Below are 20,967 nucleotides of genomic sequence, written 5' to 3' on the forward strand. Positions count from 1 at the left end.
TGCAGACAAACGTGGAATGAAAAAGCAAAAATAAATCCATATCATTCCATGTAACAAGACCATTTTTTAAAAGTAGTTTTAAGTGGACAGAAAAATTGCAGAGAAAGTTCATGGAGCCCTTCTTCCCTAAAGCAGCCCTCTGCTTAATTTCTCCTATTCTTAACATCCTGCGTCGGTGTGGTATACTTGTTACCACTGATGAAGCAATACTGATACTTGTAGTTAACTGAGATCCATAGTGAAATTAGGGATCATTCTTATTATACAGTTCTATGGGTTCTGATAAATACATTATGTCATATATCCACCATTTAGTGGAACTGACCCAAGAGTCCCATAGGCAGTTTTTTTTTTTTAAATAAACATAGAAATGGACACTTCTGGTCTTAAAGCTTGAAACTTACATTTGTTTTATTTGAGTTCCTTTCCAAAAAAATATTCTCCCAGGCCTCTCAAAAAGTATCAAAGAACTGGAACTCACCAGATCGTCTCATCTAGTCAATGAGACTCCAGGTTCCCCATTCGTTATGATTGTTCCCTTACCCCACCCTAGTTCCTGTTTTCTCATACATAGGTAAATTTTTCCCTGCTAGATAAACTCCCAATTTTAGTCAGTCACAGAGATGGATTTGACACTGGTCTCCCATCTCCTCAGCTGCACCACCTGATTAAAGATTAAAGCCTTCTTCTTTGGCAACACTCATTGTCATCTCAGTGATTGGCTTTCTGTGTGGTGAGCAGCAAGACCCAGACTGAAGCCCTTGTGTGCAAGACTTAGACTGAACCCCTGGTGTTTCAGTGACAAAATTATCCTATGAAGTAGTTTCGCTCACCTAAAATTGTCCCAGGCTCCACCTACTCATGCACTCCTCTTCCTCCTGAATCCCTGGAAACCACTATTTACTGTCACTGTATTTATGCCTTTTCCAGAATGTTATATAGTTGTAATCATATGGTGTATAGTTTTTTCAGACTGGCTTCTTTCACATAACAATATGCATATAGGTTTTCTCCATGTCTTTTCCTAGCTTGATAGCTTATTTCTCTTTAATGTTGAATAACAACCCATGGTATGGATCTACCACAATTTATCCACTCACTTACTGGAGGACATCTTGGTTGCTTTGAATTTTTGGCAATTATAAATAAAGCTGCTATAAACATTGGTGCACACTTTTTTGTGTGGACAGAAGTTTTCCACTTATTTGGGCAAATATTTAGGATTGCAATTGCTGAATCTTGTGGTAGAGTATGTTTGGCTTTGGAAGAAACAGCCAAAGTGTCTTCCAGACAAGCCAGGGGAACAGGGTCTGGAGGCAGGGAACCTAAGGCCGTTTCATGTTGACATCCGAATGGAACTAAACTGAAAGGAAAACTCAAACTTCCTATGCCTAAGTAGCAGAAGGATCAAAGACTACTCCCTTTGTAACCGCCCCCCCCCCCGCCCATTTTCTGCGTGGTAAATGTGAAATTCAAAGTACCTCTGATTGGTTGTTTTTTGCAACCAGTCAGATATTTGCATAGGAGTGTAGCTTTGTAACTTCATTTGGGTCTCTGATTGGTTGCGGAATTGTTTTCCTCAAAATTTCTACAGCCTAGCGATAAAAATCCTAGAAAAGCAAAATAAGCACAAACCAAGGTGGCATAACCTTGTAAGACTTAATGAATAAATAACGAGTTTCTTTACCCATGGTTTAGAGAAAGCAGACTCTTGAGAATGTTGCAAATAGAATGTGTTTGCTAACATATCTATAATTTTAATATAAAATAAATAGGTGAACAATAGAGAACACAATTGTGGGGAAAAGAAAGAGAGATCAGATTGTTACTGTGTCTGTGTAGAAAGAAGTAGACATAAGAGACTCCATATTGTTCCGTACTAAGAAAAATTCTTCTGCCTTGAGATGCTGTTAATCTGTAACCCTACCCCCAACCCTGTGCTCCCTAAGACATGTGCTCTGTCAACTCAGGGTTAAATGGATTAAGGGCTGTGCAGGGTGTGCCTTGTTAAACAAATGCTTGAAGGCAGCATGCTTGTTGAGAGTCATCACCACTCCCTAATCTCAAGTACCCAGAGACAAAACACTGCAGAAGGCCGCAGGGACCTCTGCCTAGGAAAGCCAGATATCGTCTAAGGTTTCTCCCCATGTGATAGTCTGAAATATGGCCTCGTGGGAAGGGAAAGACCTGACCGTCCCCCAGGCTGACACCCGTAAAGGGTCTGTGCTGAGGAGAATTAGTAAAAGAGGAAGGAACTCCTCTTTGCAGTTGAGATAAGAGGAAGGCATCTGTCTCCTGCTCTTCCCTGGGCAATGGAATGTCTCAGTGTAAAGCCCGATTGTATATTCCGTCTGCTGAGATAGGGGAAAACCGCCATAGGGCTGGAGGTGGGACATGCTGGCAGCAATACTGCTCTTTAAGGCATTGAGATGTTTATGTATATGCACATCAAAAGCACAACACTTTTTTCTTTACCTTGTTTATGATGCAGAGACATTTGTTCATGTGTTTACCTGCTGATCTTCTCTCCACTATTATCCTATTGTCCTGCCATATCCCCCTCTCCGGGAAACGCCCGATAATGATCAATAAATACTAAGGGAACTCAGAGGCCCGCGCCAGCGTGGGTCCTCCGTATGCTGAACGCCGGTCCCCTGGGCCCATTTTTCTTTCTCTATACTTTGTCTCTGTGTCTCTTTCTTTTCCAAGTCTCTCGTTCTACCTGATGAGGAACGCCCACAGGTGTGGAGGGGCAACCCATCCCTTCACACACTCAAACTCAGACAAGTATGGAATGAAAAGCAAAAGTAAGTCCATATCCTCCCATGTAACAAGACCATTTTTAAAGCAGTTTCAAGTGTACAAAAAACTTTCAAGAAAGTTTAGGGAGTTCCCACATACCTCCTTCCCTAAAACAGCCCTCTGTTCAGTTTCTTCTATTATTAACATCCTGCATTAGTGTGGCACACTAGTATTAATGAACCAATACTGATACTTATTGTTAACTGAGGTTCATAGTTATATTAGAGTTCACTCTATTACACAGTTCTATGGGTTCTGATAAATACATAATGTCATGTGTTTACCATTAAAGTGAAACCAATGCAATAGTCCCATAGATAATTATTTGGATAAACATAGAAATTATTGTATGGTAAGTGTGTGTTTAGCTTTGTAAGAAACAGTGAGTGTCTTCCAAAGTGGCTATACTGTTTTGCATTCCCAACAGCAATGAATCAGAGTCCCCATTGTTCTATATCCTTGCCAACATTTGGTTTTGTGAGAGTTTTGGATTTTGGCCAGGAAAAAAAAAGCTTTTTAAAAATTTTTACTTGAAAATCATTATAGATTCACAGGAAATTGGCAAAGACAGTACAAAGGACGTATGCATACCCTTTCACGGAGCTTTTCCAAATGTTTATGTTAAGCAGCTCTAGCACAGTAGCAAAACCAGGAAACTGACTTCAATATGATATGTGTTCATAGTTCTATGCCTGTGTCTTATCATATTTGCAGATTTATGTATCCACCACGCAATCCAGTGGAGAGCTATTCCATCCCACAGAGATCTCCCCTCATGTTGCCTTTTAGAGTCACACACTAATCCCTACACACCATCACCCTGACAACTACTAGTCTCTTCTCCACCAATCTCTATAATAGTGTCACTTTGAAAATGTTACATAAATAGAATCACACAGTATGTGACTTTTGTGACTGGCATTTTCCCCACAGCATAATGTCCTTGAGATCCATCCAAGTTGTTGCATGTATCAACAATTTTTTTTTTATTGCTAAGGAATACTCCATCAGATGAATGCACTGCAGTTTAACTATTTGCCTGTTGAGGGACATTTGGCTTTTTCTAATTTTGGGGTTATTACAAATAAAGCTGTTGTGAACATTTGTGTAAGATTTTTGTGTGAATATGTGTTTTTATTTCTCTGATATAAATGTCTCAGAATGTTATTCCTGACTCATATGGCAAATATATGTGTAGTTCTTCAAGACACTGCCAAACAACTTTCTAGAAGTGAGAGGTGAAGCCAGCTGGGCTTCTGAGTTGGGTAGGGACTTGGAGAACTTTTGTGTCTAGCTAAAGGACTGTAAACACACCAATCAGCACTCTGTAAAAACGCACCAGTCAGCACTCTGTAAAATGGACCAATCAGCTCTCTGTAAAATGGACCAATCAGCAGGATGTGGGTGGGGCCAAATAAGGGAATAAAAGCTGGCCACTCGAGCCAGCACCAGCATCTGGCTTGGGTCGCCTTCTACACTGTGGAAGCTTTGTTCTTTTGCTCTTCATGATAAATCTTGCTGCTGCTCGCTGTTTGGGTCTGCACTACCTTTATGAGCTGTAACATGCACCACAAGGGTCTACAGCTTCATTCCTGAAGTCAGTGAGACCATGAACCCATCAGAAGGAAGAAACTCCAGACACATCTGAACATTGGAAGGAACAAACTCCGGACACACCATCTTTAAGAGCTGTAACACAAACTGCGAAGGTCTGTGGCTTCATTCTTGAAATCAGCAAGACCAAGAACCCACCAGAAGGAATAAATTCTGGACACATTTGGCAACCCAGATGGGTCACATTTTGGCGACCACAAAGGGACACATTTTGGCACCCCAGATGGGACAGTCACCTATCGCCAAGCTGTGAGTACCTTCGGACCCCTTTCACTTGCTATTCTGCCCTATTTTTCCTTAGAATTTGGGGGCTAAATACCAGGCACCTGTTGGCCAGTTAAAAGTGACTAGTGCGGCTACCGGACTAAAGACACGGGTATCAGGCTTTCTGGGAAAGGGCTCTCTAACAACCCTTGACTATTTGGAGTTGGGAGCATTGGTTTGCATGGAACCAGCTTCTGCTTTTCCTGTACTTCTGGGCTGAGCCAAAGGTCAACAGAGAGGAAAGCCATTCAGCTCAGGGGTCCCAACAACAAGTTGGTCAACGCTGCAGCCATGAGCAGAACTCTCAAAGTTACTTGCCTGAGTGAGACTCGCCTGTATATCCTATCTATCCTGACCCTTGCCCATGGGTCCTAATGCCTGTCAGACAAACTTCCTCTTGCCTCTCTTCTCTGAGGTGAGTCCTGCTTCTAAAAACCACTCCCTGTCTCTGGAATTTCTAGTTTCTCCTATAAGAATTATTTCTAGTACAAACTCCAGGACTCTATTCCCTTCTTTAGGCACTCAGGCTCACCAATCAGAAAGACATAATTTTTGCCCAAAACCTCATTGGGTGGGGAGACCAACTATCCTTTTAGGATCCCTCCTCAGACTAACAGGCTTAACAAAAGCTATTCCTGAAGCTAGGATATGGGGAGCTTCAGAAATGATATCCTTTGTATTCGAGTGAGGACAAAAGGCATCACTCTTCCAACCCTGGAGATCTCTTCTCTCCCTCAGGGTGTGGCCCTCCATTTCATTTTTGGGGCATAACATCTTTATAGGACAGACGTAAAGTCTCAGTGTTAACAGGAGAATGCTTAGGACTCTAACAAGCTTTTGATCAGTGCATCAGTAAGGGCCACTAAATCCTATTTTTCTTGGTCCTCTTTGTGATCTAGGAGGACAGGCAAGGGTGAAGTTTTTCGAGAATGCGTCTGTAAGGGCCACTAAATCTGACCTTCCTCGGTCCTCCTTGTGGTCTAGGAGGAAAACTAGTGTTTCTGCTGCTGCGTTGGTGAGTGCAACTATTCCAATCAGCAGGGTCCAGGGACCGCTGCAGGATCTTGGGCAAGAGGTATTTCTGCTCCTGCATTGGTGAGTGCAACTATTCCGATCAGTGGTTCCAGGGACCATTGTGGGTTCTTGGGCAAGAGGGAGAAACAAACAAACCAAAACCATGGATGGTTTTGTCTTTCAGATGAGAAACACTCAGGCACCAACATACTCACCCTTGAAATGCATCCTAAGCCATTGGGAACAATTTGACCCACTAACCCTGAAAAAGAGGTGGCTCATTTTTTTCTGCACTACAGCTTGGCCCCAATATTCACTCTCTGATGGGGAGAAATGGCCACCTGAGGGAAGTATAAATCACAATACTATCCTACAGCTTGACCTTTTCTGTAAGAGGGAAGGCAAATGGAGTGAAATACCTTATGGTATGGGGTTATGTCCCCTTCAAGCTGTAAGGGGAGGGGAATTTGGCCCAGCCCAGGTACATGTCCCCTTCTCACTCTCTGATTTAAAGCAGATCAAGGCAAGGCAGACCTGGGAAGTTTTCAGATGATCCTGATAGGTACATAGATGTCCTACAGGGTCTAGGGCAAATGTTCGATCTCACTTGGAGAGATGTCATGCTATTGTTAGATCAAACCCTGGCCTTTAATGAAAAGAATGAGGCTTTAGCTGCAGCCCAAGAGTTTGGAGATACCTGGTATCTTAGTTAAGTAAATGATAGAATGACAGCTGAAGAAAGGGACAAATTCCCTACCAGTTGGCAAGCCATCCCCAGTATGGATCCCCACTGGGACCTTGACTCAGATCATGGGGACTGGAGTCATAAACATCTGCTGACCTGTGTTCTAGAAGGACTAAGGAGAATTAGGAAACAGTCCATGAATTATTCAATGATGTCTACCATACCTCAGGAAAAGGAAGAGAATCCTTCTCCTTTCCTTGAGTGGCTATGGGAGGGCTTAAGAAAATATACTCCCCTGTCACCCAACTCAACTCACTAGAGGGTCAATTGATCCTAAAACATAAGTTTATTACCCAGTCAGCCACAGATATCAGGAGAAAGCTCCAAAAAGCAAGCCCTGGGCCCTGAATAAAATCTAGAGGCATTATTAAACCTGGCAACCTCGGTGTTCTATAATAGGGACCAAGAGGAACAGACCCAAAAGGAAAAGTGAGATCAGAGAAAAGCCACAGCCTTAGTCATGGCCCTCAGACAAATAGAACTTGGTGGTTCAGAGAGAACAAAAAATGGAGCAGGCTAATCACCCAGTAGGGCTTATCATCAGTGTGGTTTACAAGGACACTTTAAAAAAGATTGTCCAATGAGAAACAAGTGGCCCCCTTGCCCATGTCCACTATGCTGAGGCAATCACTAGAAGGTGCACTGCCCCAGAGGACAAAGGTTCTCTGGGCCAGAAGCCCCCAACCAGATGATCCAACAATAGGACTGAGGATGCCTGGGGCAAGTGCCAGCTCATGTCATCACCCTCACTGAGCCCCGGGTATGTTTAACCATTGAAGGCCATGAAATTGGCTTCCTCCTGGACACTGGCACAGCTTTTTCAGTGTTAATCTCTGGTCCTGGACAGCTGTCTACCATCCGAGGAATCCTGGGATGGCCTATAACAAGGTATTTCTCCCACCTCCTTGGTTGTAATTGGGAGACTTTGCTCTTTTCACATGCCTTTCTTGTTATGCCTGAAAGTCCCATACCATTTTAGGGAGGGACATATTAGCCAAAGCTGGAGCCATTATCTACATGAATGTGGGGAACAAGTTACGCATTTGTAGCCTCCTGCTTGAGGAGGGAATCAACCCTGAAGTCTGGGCACTGGAAGAACAATTCAGAAGGGCAAAAAATGCCCGCCTAGTCCAAATCAGGCTAAAAGCCCCCAACACTAGTGAATGCCTTCTCATCCCCTCTTTCAATCACTCTCTCAAATGGTTCCTAGTAGATACAAAACTTTTTTTCTCCAATGAGAAAATAGAACACAGGGAGCCACTCAGTTTGTTCCCAGCACCCCTTTCCAGCCACTCACCGGAGCTACATTGGCAAGTACTCTAGGAGTATGGGAAAATGAAAACAACAAACTCACACACGTTTCCACATACACAACCAGTTCTGTCTACCCAGCCAAGGTGTATTCTTCTTATGTGGAATGTCAACCTATATCTGCCTCCCCAATATCTGGACAGGCATCTACACCTTAGTCTTTCTAAGACCCAACATTAACATTGCCCCAGGAAATCAGACCCTATCAGTACCCCTCAAAGCTCAAGTTCATCAGCACAGAGCCATACAACTAGTACCCCTACTTATAGGGTTAGGAATGGCTACTGCTAGAGGAACCAGAGTAGCCAGTTTATCTACTTCATTATCCTACTACCACACACTCTCAAAGGATTTCTCAGACAGTTTGCAAGAAATAACGAAATCTATCCTTACTCTACAATACTCCCAAATAGACTCTTTGGCAGCAGTGACTCTTCAAAACCACCGAGGCCTAGACCTCTTCACTGCTGAGAAAGGAGAACTCTGCACTTTCTTAGGGGAAGAATATTGTTTTTACACTAACCAGTCAGGGATAGTATGAGATGCCACCCAGTGTTTACAGGAAAAGTCTTCTGAAATCAGACAATGCCTTTGAAACTCTTATACCAACCTCTGGAGTTGGGCAACATGGCTTCTCCCCTTTCTAGGTCCTGTGACAGCCATCTTACTATTACTCGCCTTCAGGCCCTGTATTTTTAACCTCCTTGTCAAATTTGTTTCCTCTAGGATCGAGGCCATCAAGCTACAGATGGTCTTACAAAGGGACCCCAAATGAGCTCAACTAACAACTTCTACCAAGGACCCCTGGACTGAGCCACTGACCCTTTCACTGGCCTAAAGAGTTCCCTTCTGGAGGACACGACAACTGCAGGGCCCCTTCTTCACCCCTATCCAGCAGGAAGTAGCTAGAGAGGTCATCGCCCAATACCCAACAGCCGTTGGGGTGTCCTGTTTAGAGTGGGGATTGAGAGTTGAAGACCGCTGGGCTTCTGGGTCAGGTGGGGACTTGGAGAACTTTTCTGTTTAGCTAGAGGATTATAAACACATCAATCAGCACTCTGTGTCTAGCTAAAGGACTGTAAATGCACCAATCAGCACTGTGTAAAAACACACCAATCAGCACTCCGTGTCTAGCTAAAGGATTATAAACACACCAATCAGTGCTCTGTAAAAAGGATCCATCAGCACACTGTAAAATTGACCAATCAATACTCTGTAAAATGGACCAATCAGCAGGATGTGGGCGGGGCCAAATAAGGAAATAAACGCTGGCCCCCCAAACCAGCAGTGGCAGCCGCTCAGATCCCCTTCCACGCTGTAGAAGCTTTGTTCTTTTGCTCTTCACAATAAATCTTGCTGCCACTCACTCTTTGGGTCCGGACTACCTTTATGAACTGTAATACTCACTGCGAGAGTCTGTGGCTTCATTCCTGAAGTCAGCGAGACCACAAACCCATCGGGAGGAACTAACAACTCTGGACGTGCCACTTTAAGAGTTGTAACGCTCACTGCGAAGGTCTGCGACTTCACTCCTGAAGTCAGCGAGACCACAAATCCACCGGAAGAAAGAAACTCTGGACACATCTGAACATCTGAAGGAAAAAACTCCGGACACACCATCTTTAAGAGCTGTAACATTCACCGCGAAGGTCCGTGGCTTCATTCTGGAAGTCAGCAAGACCAAGAACCCACCGGAAGGAATAAATTCCAGACACAGAAGGATAGTCCCATTTTACATTCTCACCATCAGTGTATGAGAAATTCAGTTTTTCTGCATTCTCAGCAGCATTTACCATTGTCAGATTTTTTAGAGATTTTAGCTGTATTAAGAGTTGTGTGGTACTATTAGATCAAGTTCTTAATTTGCATTTCCCTGATGGCTAGTGATTTGCATGTCATTCATTGTGCTTATTTGCCATGTACATGTATCCTCTTTGATAAAATGTCTCTTCATATCTTTTGCCCCTTTTGTAATTAAATTTTTTTTATTTTTGAGATGGAGTCTTGCTCTATTGCCCAGGCTGGAGTGCAGTGGCACGATCTTGGCTCACTGCAAACTCTGCCTCCTGGGTTCATGCCATTCTCCTGTCTCAGCCTCCTGAGTAGCTGGGACTACAGGCACTCACCAAAATGCCCGGCTAATTTTTTTTTTTGTATTGTTAGTAGAGACGGGGTTTCACCGTGTTAGCCAGGATGGTCTCGATCTCCTGACCTCGTGATCCGCCCACCTCGGCCTCCCAAAGTGCTGGAATTACAGGCATGAGCCACCGTGCTTGGCCACAATTAAATGTTATAGTCTGCACTCTGCTATATATTTTATAGAAGAGCTTTTATAGTTGATTATATATTTTCGACAATGCATTCTTGGTAATATATGTGTTTTAAATATTTTCTCCGTATCTCTAACTTACTTTTCATTTCTTAACAGGATACTTTACAGAACAAAAGTTTTAAACTCTGAAGAAGCCTTATTTATTGTTTTTTTTGTTTGTTTTTGTCTTTTTGTTTTTTTACACATAGTGCTTTTGATGTCATGTCTGAGAACTCAGAATTCAGACAGCAGGCCCTAGGTTCTGATGATTTTCTCGTGTTTTCTTCTAAACGTTTTACATGTAGACATGATTTCATTGGGGTAAATGTTTTCATACGGTGTGAGAATTTGTTATTTCTTTCTTGCTTCTGTTTTGTTTTTGTTTGGTTTTGTTTTTGTCTATGAATTTCCACTTTCTCCTGGACCATTGTTTGAAAAGACTGTAGCCTATATTACCTCCATTGAATTATTTTGCACCTTTGTCAAAATGTGTTTGCATATGTGTATTTCTGGATTCTCTATGCTGCTCCACCAATCTATGTCTATCCCTGCACTAATGTCAATCAGTATTGATTACTATAGCTATAAAAATTCTGAAATTTGGTAATAGTTATTTCATCTCTTACCCTGTGAAATTTTTTTTTTACCTATGCTAGTTCCCTTGGTTCTCCATATGCATTTTAGAATAACTTTGTCTACAACTATTACAAATCTTGCTGGAATTTAGGGAGAAATTGTGTTAAACCTCGATATCAAATTGAGGAGAATTGACATCTTTACTATATTTAGTTTTCTAGTTTATGAACACAGTAAATCTCTTCATTTCTTCAGATTTTTTTATTTCTTTATCAGCATTTCAGCATATGGATTGTGTACATGTTCTGTTGGTATACTTATGAGGTTTTTTGAATGAAAATAATTCGTGTTGTATTTTTAGTATTTGTTTTGATTTCTTTATTACTGTATATTCAAATAAAATTGATTTTTTTTTGTTGATCTTGAATTCTGTGACCTTGTGAATTTCCTTAGTAGCTGAAGCAGAAGAGGAAAAGCACTCAGACTTTCACTATTAAGTATAATTTAGCCACAACATTTTTGTAGAAGTTATTTATCCAGTTGAGGAGGTCAGCCTCAGTTCCTACTATTTTGAGGGGTTTTTTTAAATCATAAATTAATGTTGAATTATGTCAAAGGCCTTTTCTATGTCAATTGATAGACCCATGCGATGTTTCTTCTTTAGCTTCTTAATAAGAAGGATGACACTGATTGATTTCAAACATAAACCAGACTTGCGTCCCTAAAATAAACGCTACTTGGCATACTTTACATATATTTTTAGTTTGGCAGATTTTTTACTTGCTAACATTTTGTTAGGGAGTTTTGCATGTATAGTCATGCAGGTATATTGCTTTTTAATTTTCTTTTGCTGTACTGTTTTTGTGTGCTTTTGATTTTAGGAAATGCTGGCCTCATAAAGTAAGTTTGGATGTCTTCCCCTCTCTTCTGTTTTCTGGAGGAAATTTTGCAGAGTTGTGTTAATTCTACTGAAATGTTTGGTAGATTTCTCCTGTGAAACTATTCTAACCTAGAGATTTCTCCTATAAGTTCAGTTCTTTTTATAATTACAGAGCTTTTCAATTTATCTATTTCATATTGAGTTAATTGTAATAGTGTGTACTTCTGTACTTTTAAAGGATTCTTTTCCATTTCACCTAAGTGTTTATGGTGTATTCCTTTGGTGTACTATTGATGTCAAAGAATCTGTAGTGATATAATATGTTTCAACCCCAATATTGGTGTTTTTTCTCCTTTTTCCTTTTATTTTGTCCTAGAAATTTGTCAGTTCTATTAATATTTTCTAAGAACAAACTTTTTTTTCCACTGATTTTGTCTCTGCCTCTTTTTTTTTTTTTTTTTTTTTGAGACGGAGTTTTGCTCTTGTTGCCCAGGATGGAGTGCAATGGCGCCATCTGGGCTCACTGCAACCCCCGCCTCCCAGGTTCAAGTGATTCTCCTCCCTCACCCTCACGAGTAGCTGGGATTACAGGACTGCGCCACCATGCTCCGCTAATTTTGTATTTTTAGCAGAGACGGGGTTTCTCCATGTTGGTCAGGCTTAAACTCCCGACCTCAGGTGATCCGCCCGCTTCGGCCTTGCAAAGTGCTGGGATTACAGGCGTGAGCCACCGAGTTCTGCCTTTATATCAGTTTTTTTTTTTTCTCCTTCTTCTTCTTGCTTTAGGTTATTTTTGACAATTTTCCAGATTTTTGAGGTGGGAACTGAGATTATTGGTTTCTGAGGTTTTCTCTTTTTCAGTGTATACATTTTGTACTATGCATAGTAGTTCAAATTACTCCTTTAGCTATGTGCCAAACATTTTGATATGTTATATTTTCATTATCACTTAGTTGAACATACTTTTTATTTTCTTAAGACATCTTTTTTTTTTTGAGATGGAGTCTCGCACTGTCTCCCAGGCTGGAGTGCAGTGGCGTGATCTCAGCTCACTGCAAGCTCCGCCTCCCGAGTAGCTGGGACTACAGGCGCCCGCCACCACGCCCGGCTAATTTTTTGTATTTTTAGTAGAGATAGGGTTTCACCGTGTTAGCCAGGATGGTCTCGATCGCCTGACCTCGTGATCCACCTGCCTCAGCCTCCCAAAGTGCTGGGATTACAGGCGTGAGCCGCCATGCGGCGTCTCCGGCTGGAGTGCAGTGGCGCCTTGTCGGCTCACTGCAAGCTCTGCCTCCCGGGTTCAAGTGATTCTCCTGCCTCAGCCTCCCGAATAGCTGGGACTACAGGCGCCCGCCACCACGCCTGGCTAATTTTTTGTATTTTTAGTAGAGACGGGGTTTCAGCATGTTGGCCAGGATGGCCTCGATCTCTTGACTTCGTGATCCACCCACCTCTGCCTCCCAAAGTTCTGGGATTACAGGCATGAGCCCCCTCGCCAGGCCCTTTTTTTTTTTGAGATGAAGTCTCGCTCTGTGGTCCATGCTGGAGTGCAGTGGTGCAATCTCCACTGACTGCAACTTCAGCCTTCCCGTGTTCCAGCCATTCTAGTGCCTCAGCCTCCTGAGTAGCTGGGATTATAGGCAAGTGCCACTACGCCCAGCTAATTTTTTTGTATTTTTGGTAGAGCTGGGGGTTTCACCATGTTGGTCTGGCTGGTCTCGAACAACTGACCTCGTGATCCACCCACCTCAGCCTCCCAAAGTGTTGGGATTACAGGCGTGAGCCACCACACCTGGCCAAGACATTTTTTGATCCAAGGGTAATTTAAAAGTATGTTACTAAGTTTCCATGTGTTTGGAGTTATACTGATTTTCTTCATGTTACTGATTTCTGGTTCAGCTCCGTTGCTTCCAGGGAGCACAGTCTGTATGATTTCAATTCTTTACATTCGTTGAGGTTCCTTTTATGGTCCAGGGTATGAGAGATGTTGGTAAATATTCCATGGACAGTTAAAAAATGTGTATTCTTCTGTCTGGTGTGGTGGTCTGCCAATGTCCATTAGATCTTATAGGTGGATAGTTTTGTTGGGTTTCATTATCTTGCTGAGTTTTTATCCAGTTGCTTTATTAACTTTTCAGAGTTGGTTTGTGGAGTCCCAAAGTTTAACTGTGTATTTGTCTATTTCTCCTTCCAGTTCTGACCATTTTTTGCTCTACTTATAAGTAACTTAGTTGTATGGTGTACATACTTTTAGAGTTGCTATGTCTTCTTTCTGAATTAACATTTTTATGATTATGTAGTGTTTCTGTTTGTCTCTCAGAATATTCTTTGCTCTGTGCATTTTATGTTATCTGATATTATAGCCATTTCTGCTTTCTTTGACAAAAGTAAGTACAATTTTTTTTTCCATTCTTCTATTTCAGGCTTCCACTCTTGCAATATTTGCAGTAAGTTTCTCATAGGTAGCATATCAACGGGTCATTATGTTTCACTCTGACATTTGTCTTTTTAGACAATTTACATGTCATGCAATTATTAATATGTGAGCTCTCATGACTGCCATTTGGTTTTTGTTTCTTCTGGTTTTTGCTTCTCTGTTTTCTTTCCCTGTTTTTCGATGTGTCCCTTAAGCAATATTTAGAATTCCATTTTTTAATCAATCACTTTTTGGTGTATCTCATTGTAGAGTTTTTGTGTTTTATCTATCTATTAACGTAACTTACAGTCTACTTGTGCTGAGATTTTTTCAATTTGACTACAGTGTAAAAACTTTACCTTTTTATCCCTTTCGCTCCTGCATTTATAATATATATTTTTTATTTTCTCCACTTGCATCAAAACCCAGATCTGCCAATGTCGTAATTTTTGCCTCAACCATCAAACTAATTTACAAAACTGAAGAAGAGAAGTCTGTTGTATTGACCCATATCTTTACTCATTCTATAGTTTCTTTTTTTCCTGATTGTCCAAGATTTATTCCCTTATCATTTCTATTCCAGTTCAAGCACTTCCTTTACCCTTGTTTTAGGATAAGTCTGCTAGCATCAAATTCTCTTGATTTTCCTTCCTCTAAGAATGTCATGGCCAGGCGCAGTGGCTCACACCTGTAATCCCAGCACTTTGGAAGGCCGAGGCAGGCGCATCCCCTAAGCTCAGGAGTTTGAGACCAGCTTGGGCATCATGGCAAAACCCTGTCTCTGCCAAAAATACAAAAAGTTAGCCAGGCTTGGTGGTATGTGTCTGTAATTCCAGCTACTCAGGAGGCAGAGGTGTGAGGATCATATAAGCCTGAGAGGCAGAGGCTGCAGTGAGCCATGGTTGTGCCACTTCCCTCCAGCCTGGGTGACAGAGCAAGACTCCATCTAAAAAACAAAAAAAAAGAAAAGAAAAAAAAAAGAATGTCATGATAGAACCTTCATTTTATAATAATATTTTTCTGGATACACATTCTAGGTTAACATTACTTTCAGCCATTAAAATATCTTGTGGCACTTCTCTCTGGTCTGCATGATTTCTAATGAGGAATACACTGTCATTTAATTTATTTTCTCCTGTACATGAGATGTCATTTCTCTCTTGTTGCTCTCAAGATTTTTTGACATAAATTTCTTTGGATTTATCTTCCTTTAGATTTGCACAGATTCTTGAATTTTTACTTTAAAGTCTTTATCCAAATTTGGAAAATAGTCAATCTTCCTTCAAAGACTCTTTGGGCATCACCCATTTGTCATCTTTCTCTAAGACTCTAGAGACACAAATTTCATATCTTTTGTTATAGTCTTACAGATTTATCATCATGAAATAATACTGAATATTATGAATAATTTTACAAAAACAAATTTGCATGCAATGAATAAATTACTCAAAATGTGTAATGTACTGAAGCTAACAAATAACATAAAATATGAAGAGTTCCACATCTCATAGAGAAAGCCAATTCTATAAAGATTTCCCAAGACAAAACCCCAGGTTCATTTAGCTTCAGTAAATATTTTAAAATATTTAAGGAACAAACAACACTAACTTTATGCAAACTTCAAACATTTGAAAAAGCGGAAAACACTTGCAGTTAGGTTTGATGAGATCTGTGTAAAATTTACTTCAAGATCTGAAAAGAACTCTACAATGAATAGGAATTTATGGACCAATAATTCTTATGAGCCAAGTTCTTAAGAAAATAATAGCCAACTGAATTCATTGATATAAAAGATGGCTACTACATCATGACCAAGTGGAGTTTATTCCAGAAATGCAAGGTTGTTTGAGCATTTGAGAATCCATTAGTGTGATTCACTACATTAACTGAAGGAGGGAGAATACACATGCAACCACCTGGATAGAGTCTTGAAATATGATTTGACAGAATTCAGTACTTGGCCTTAATTTTTTAAAAATCTATTTGCAAACTTGTATTAAAAAGTTATTTCTTCAGTCTGAGAAATGATAGTTACCTTATTGCACATATTAGTCTCAGCCGTGAAATATTTAAAACTGTCTCCTTCATATCTGGAGTACTAGAGGAGTTAGGCAATGAAAACGGCAAGAAAAATAAATAAAAGAGATGATAATTGCATCCAGGTGAAACGGTCATTATTTACTCTCAACATAATCAGCTACTTGGAAAATAAAATTAGTAAACAAACTCATAGTTTTAATAAGTGAATTTAAATAATGTTGCTGAATACGAAGTCAGTATACATTAAAGCAATTATGTTATTGATATAGTTTGGATGTTTGTCCCGTCCAAATCTCGTGTTGAAACATAGCCTCCAGTGTTGGAGGCGAGGCCTGGTGAGAGGTATTTTGGTGGGGGGCAGATCCTTCATCGATGGCTTGGTGCCATCTTAGCTGTAATGAGTGAGTTCTCACTCAGTTCACAGGAGATCTGGTTGTTTAAAAGAGTGCGACTCTTCCCCACTTTCTCTGTGCTCCTGCTCTCACCATGTGATACCCGGGCTCCCCTTTCCTTCCCCCGTGATTGTTAGCTTCCTGAGGCCCTCACCAGAAGCAATTGCCAGCACCACACCTCCTGTACAGCGCGCAAAACCCTGAGCCAGTTAAACCTCTTTTCTTTATGAATTACCCAGCCTCTGGTATTTCTTTTTAGCAATGTAAGAATGGACTAACACAATAATGTTCTACCATAAACAAATAGAAAACAAAACCAAGAAAACAATTTTATCAATTTCCTCACCTCTTTGTTTTTTTGTTGTGGTTGTTTTTTGTTTTTGAGACAGAGTCTTGCTCTGTCTCCCAGGCTGGGGTGCAATGGTGTGATCTCGGCTCCCCACAGCCACCGTCTCCTGCTCACAAGCGATTCTCCTGCCTCAGCCTCTTGAGTAGCTGGGATTACAGGCATGCACCACCACGTCCGGCTAATTTTTGTATTTTTAGTAGAGGCAGGGTTTCACTATTTTGGCCAGGCTGGTCTTGAACTCTTGACCACGTGATCTGCCCACCTCAGCCTCTCAAAGTGCTGGGACTACAGGCTTGAGCCACCATGCACAGCCCTGTTTTTGTTTGTTTGTTTGTTTGTTTTTTAGACGGAGTCTCACTCTGTCATCCAGGCTGGAGTGCAGTGGCGAGATCTTGGCTCACTGCAACCTCCACCTCCCAGCTTCACGCCATTCTCTGCCTCAGCCTCCAAAGTAGCTGGGATTACAGGCACCTGCCACCATGCCCTGCTAATGTTTTTGTATTTTTAGTAGAGACGGGGTTTCACCATCTTGGCCAGGCTGGTCTTCAAGTCCTGACCTCGTGATCCACCCGCCTTGGCCTCCCAAAGTTCTGGGATTACAGGTGTGAGCCACCACACCTAGCGACAATGTCTTATTTTTTTAAAAAAAGAATTATTTTAACAGGTTTACTGAAGCATAATTTACATACTGCAAAATTTACTCATTGTCTATATAAAATTTAATGATTTTAGTAAATTAATGGATTTGTGCAATTATCACAATGATCCAGTTTTATAACATTTCTATCGTGTCCAAAATTTATCTGTTTATAGTTAATTCCCACCGATACCCCAAGTCCTAGGCACCCAATGATCTGCTATTTGTGTCTATAATTTACCTTCTCTAGATATTTTAAGTAAATGAAATCATACAACATGTAATCTTTTGTGTCTAGTTTCCTTCACTTAGTTAACATTATTGAAGTTCACCAGTTTTGTAGTAAGTATCATCAATTTTGTTTCGTTTCTTTTCATTCCTTTTTATTCATGTTGTCTTCTTTCATTTGTGTGAATTTATAAGGTACAAGTGTAGTTTTGTTACCTGCATAGATTGCTTAGTGGTGAAGTCAGTGTTTCTGCAGTATCCATCACCCCAATCACGTGCATTGTACCCATTAAGTAATGTCTCATCATCTGGAGTGCAAGGATTGAAACTTGCCTTGGGAAAACTACCCTCATGTTCATGGTATCTCCGCTGCCATATAAGTCTATTTTTGTCCCCTTTTATTGTTGAATGATATTGCCTTGCATGGATGTAGTACCATTTTGTTTATCCATTTACTAGTTGAAGGATATTTGGATTGTTTTCAGTATGGGCCTACTATGGCTAACGCTGTTCTGAACACTCAAACACATATCTTTGTGAGGACATATGTTTTTATGTCTCTTAGGTAGATTCCAAGGAGTGAAATTGCTGGGTCATATGGTAAATGTATGTTAAACTTGCTAGGAAATTGCCAATTTCCAGGTATTTGTAAAATTATACACTCCCACCAGCACTACATAAGGGTTTAGAAGGTCTGTTTGTCTTCAAACATAATTATAATGTTGATGATACTATTAGAAATAACATCTGTCAGCCGAACACGGTGGCTCACGCCTGTAGTCCCAGCACTTTGGGAGGCCAAGGCAGGCAGATCATGAGGTCAGGAGTTCGAGACCAGCCTGCCCAACACAGTGAAACCCTGTCTCTGCTAAAAACGTAAAAATTAGCCAGGCACAGTGGCATGCACCTGTAGTTGCAGCTACTCAGTAGGGTGAGGCAGGAGAATCGCTTGAACCAAGGAGTCGAAGGTTGTGCGGAGCAGGGAACACACCACTGCACTTCAGCCTGGACAACAGAGCGAGACCCCATCTCAAAAAAGAAAAATAAATAAATAAATAACATCTGTCTTGTTAATTTTATATTTTCTCTTTATGTTTCAATTTTTATTTATCCAGGATCTATTCAGTGAAAAAAATGAGTTTGGAGTACACCTTACCAAAAACTGAAACTAAATCTCAACTTTTTCTAATTCTAGACTCTGTTTTACTAGTATTTAATGAAAAAAAATCAGTAACAAATGCCTTTTTAAAAATAAATGTATAGTGTGTTTTAAAACAGCACCTTACAGAGCTAGTCATTCCTTATTCTGCTTTTTTTTCAAAAATTTCCCTAGAAAATATATTTACCTCATAAAATAACATGTCAGCATACTTGAGTTCTAAAAACAATCCTTTTTACTTGCTTTTTTGTTTTATTGTAATTGAGTTAATGGCTGACATTTAATACTCAATGTAAGTATATTAGATATGTTTATATGTTTTTAAAATATATATATATTTAAATATATGTATAATAAATATATATGTATTTAAAAAGACCCAGAAACCCTGAATTGAGGATGCCTATTGGGAATCTCTAGGCCTTCATGTGGAATTTAACTACGAATACTAACAACCTAATAATACCACAATCTTTCATTGCCCTACCCAGAAATCAATCTCTCCTACTCCATCCACCATTTCTTTATTTTTAAAAATATATGATTTTGCTCCTTTTCTTCCCATGTGCATCAGGCCCACTCTACAAAGGTTGAATCCTGGCTTGTCTGAGCCCATGTGATCCCATGGTCATTCCATTGTTTGAGAAAGTGGGTACTGGGAACACTCTAGAAACTGTTTAGTTGATTCTTATAAAGACACACAGGAAAAAGTCGTATCCTTTTCCTGCCTTTGGGAGTTGTGAAAGAATAAGAAACCTAAAGTTGCTGCAGGGGTCCTCCTACCATCTCAGGAAAGCTGACGTCCTGTGTGTGATAGAGAGATGAGCTATGAAGTTCCAGAATCGCTGATGATGACACTGGTCTGCTGAGTTGAGCAACCCTGATGATGCCCAGACTTGGATGTATCGGCAATATGAGATAATGGGTTAAAGAAAAGAAAAGCCCACTAGATGGGATTTCCTGCTATTTGCAGCAGAAGGCATCTTCATTCAGATATTCATCCCACACATTTTAGTACTACCTTAGAATTCCACACCACAAGTCTCATATAAAATGAGACAAATCATTTCCTCAACTTAAGGAACAAAGCATATTTGTGGCAACTCTGGGATCAAACAGAATAAACATAATTATCAGCTTAGTATATTCCTATAGGATTTATATTCTTATAGGATATATACATACATGTATTGCTATGTATGTACAATAACATGTAACTAAAAACAAAATATGCATAAAATAAACCTTGAATTTGATTGAAAATAAAATAACAGTTGTCTCTGACAGATAAATTATGTTCAGATGATTATTACTTTGAAGTAAACTTTTGAATTGATTATGTACTTTCAGATTTGACATATTTGATGCTGACTCTCAGATAGAACACAATGGAGAACCCTCCATCTTCTAAATTTGCCTTTCTCTGAAATCTGTACAGGTCCTTTGATAATACTATATAATTGAAGTCTCTGGAATGAAAAACTATATACTAATTTAAAGGTATAGATTCACAATATCGTAGACGGGGTTAAGAAAAAGTTCTGATTGACTTGCTGGCTGGTTTCTCATCTCATGTTTGACAAGTTTGTTTCAGTTGTTATAGTCTGTTCTCAGTTTTTATGCATTGCCTTTTTGAACGTTAGGTTTACTTTTTTAATTGGAAAGTAAAAATTGTATATTATATTTATGTTGTAGAGCATGAAGTTTTGATATATGCCTATAGTGTGGAATGTCTAAATCAAGCTATTTAACATGTGCATTTACCTCATATACTTATTATATGTACATGAAAACCATTATTCTATTGGGAAATAATCTTCCCTTTCTCTTATTTTTTGTCCTTGCAGCCAAATGGACCAGATAATTTTTAACTCTGTTTGAGAAACATTTAATAATGCAATGTGTTTGTGGCACAAGGGGAGTACAGACGCAGGGGAGGCAGGAAAGTTTAGGTAAAGAGAAGCACAAAAGTTGAAGATGAGGCACTGCCATCAAAGCTGTGGGGCTTCAGGCCAAGAGCAGGAGCTGAGGAAGCCACAAGGGAGGACATTTTCTGCAGAGTTGCTGAACCAGTAGCAACCTGGTCCTGAGAAAGCTCTTGTGGAAGAATAAGAGCCAGGCGGGAAAGCTTTTCATCCTGCAAAGCTGGGGCAGAAGGTTCTTCCTTGAATGTGGTCATCTGCACTTCAGCTCAGGAGTCCTGCGGAGACAGAGGAAATTGTTTTCAGA

At 40.4% G+C, this 20,967-nt stretch overlaps 1 protein-coding gene across 1 annotated transcript in view; it reads right to left on the reverse strand.

Moving 5' to 3' along the window:
* The window catches only part of LOC115935014 (HLA class II histocompatibility antigen, DRB1 beta chain), a 185,863-nt gene that overhangs the window by 126,272 nt on the left and 38,624 nt on the right, over window positions 1–20,967 (reverse strand). The window contains exon 6 of the mRNA XM_055390116.2: window positions 20,916–20,938. Within this exon, the coding sequence (XP_055246091.1) occupies window positions 20,925–20,938 (14 nt within the window). The 3' untranslated portion in view covers window positions 20,916–20,924. The remainder of the gene's footprint in view (window positions 1–20,915; window positions 20,939–20,967) is intronic.

This window comes from Gorilla gorilla, chromosome 5, assembly GCF_029281585.2.
Source record: "Gorilla gorilla gorilla isolate KB3781 chromosome 5, NHGRI_mGorGor1-v2.1_pri, whole genome shotgun sequence".
Lineage (NCBI taxonomy): Eukaryota > Metazoa > Chordata > Mammalia > Primates > Hominidae > Gorilla > Gorilla gorilla.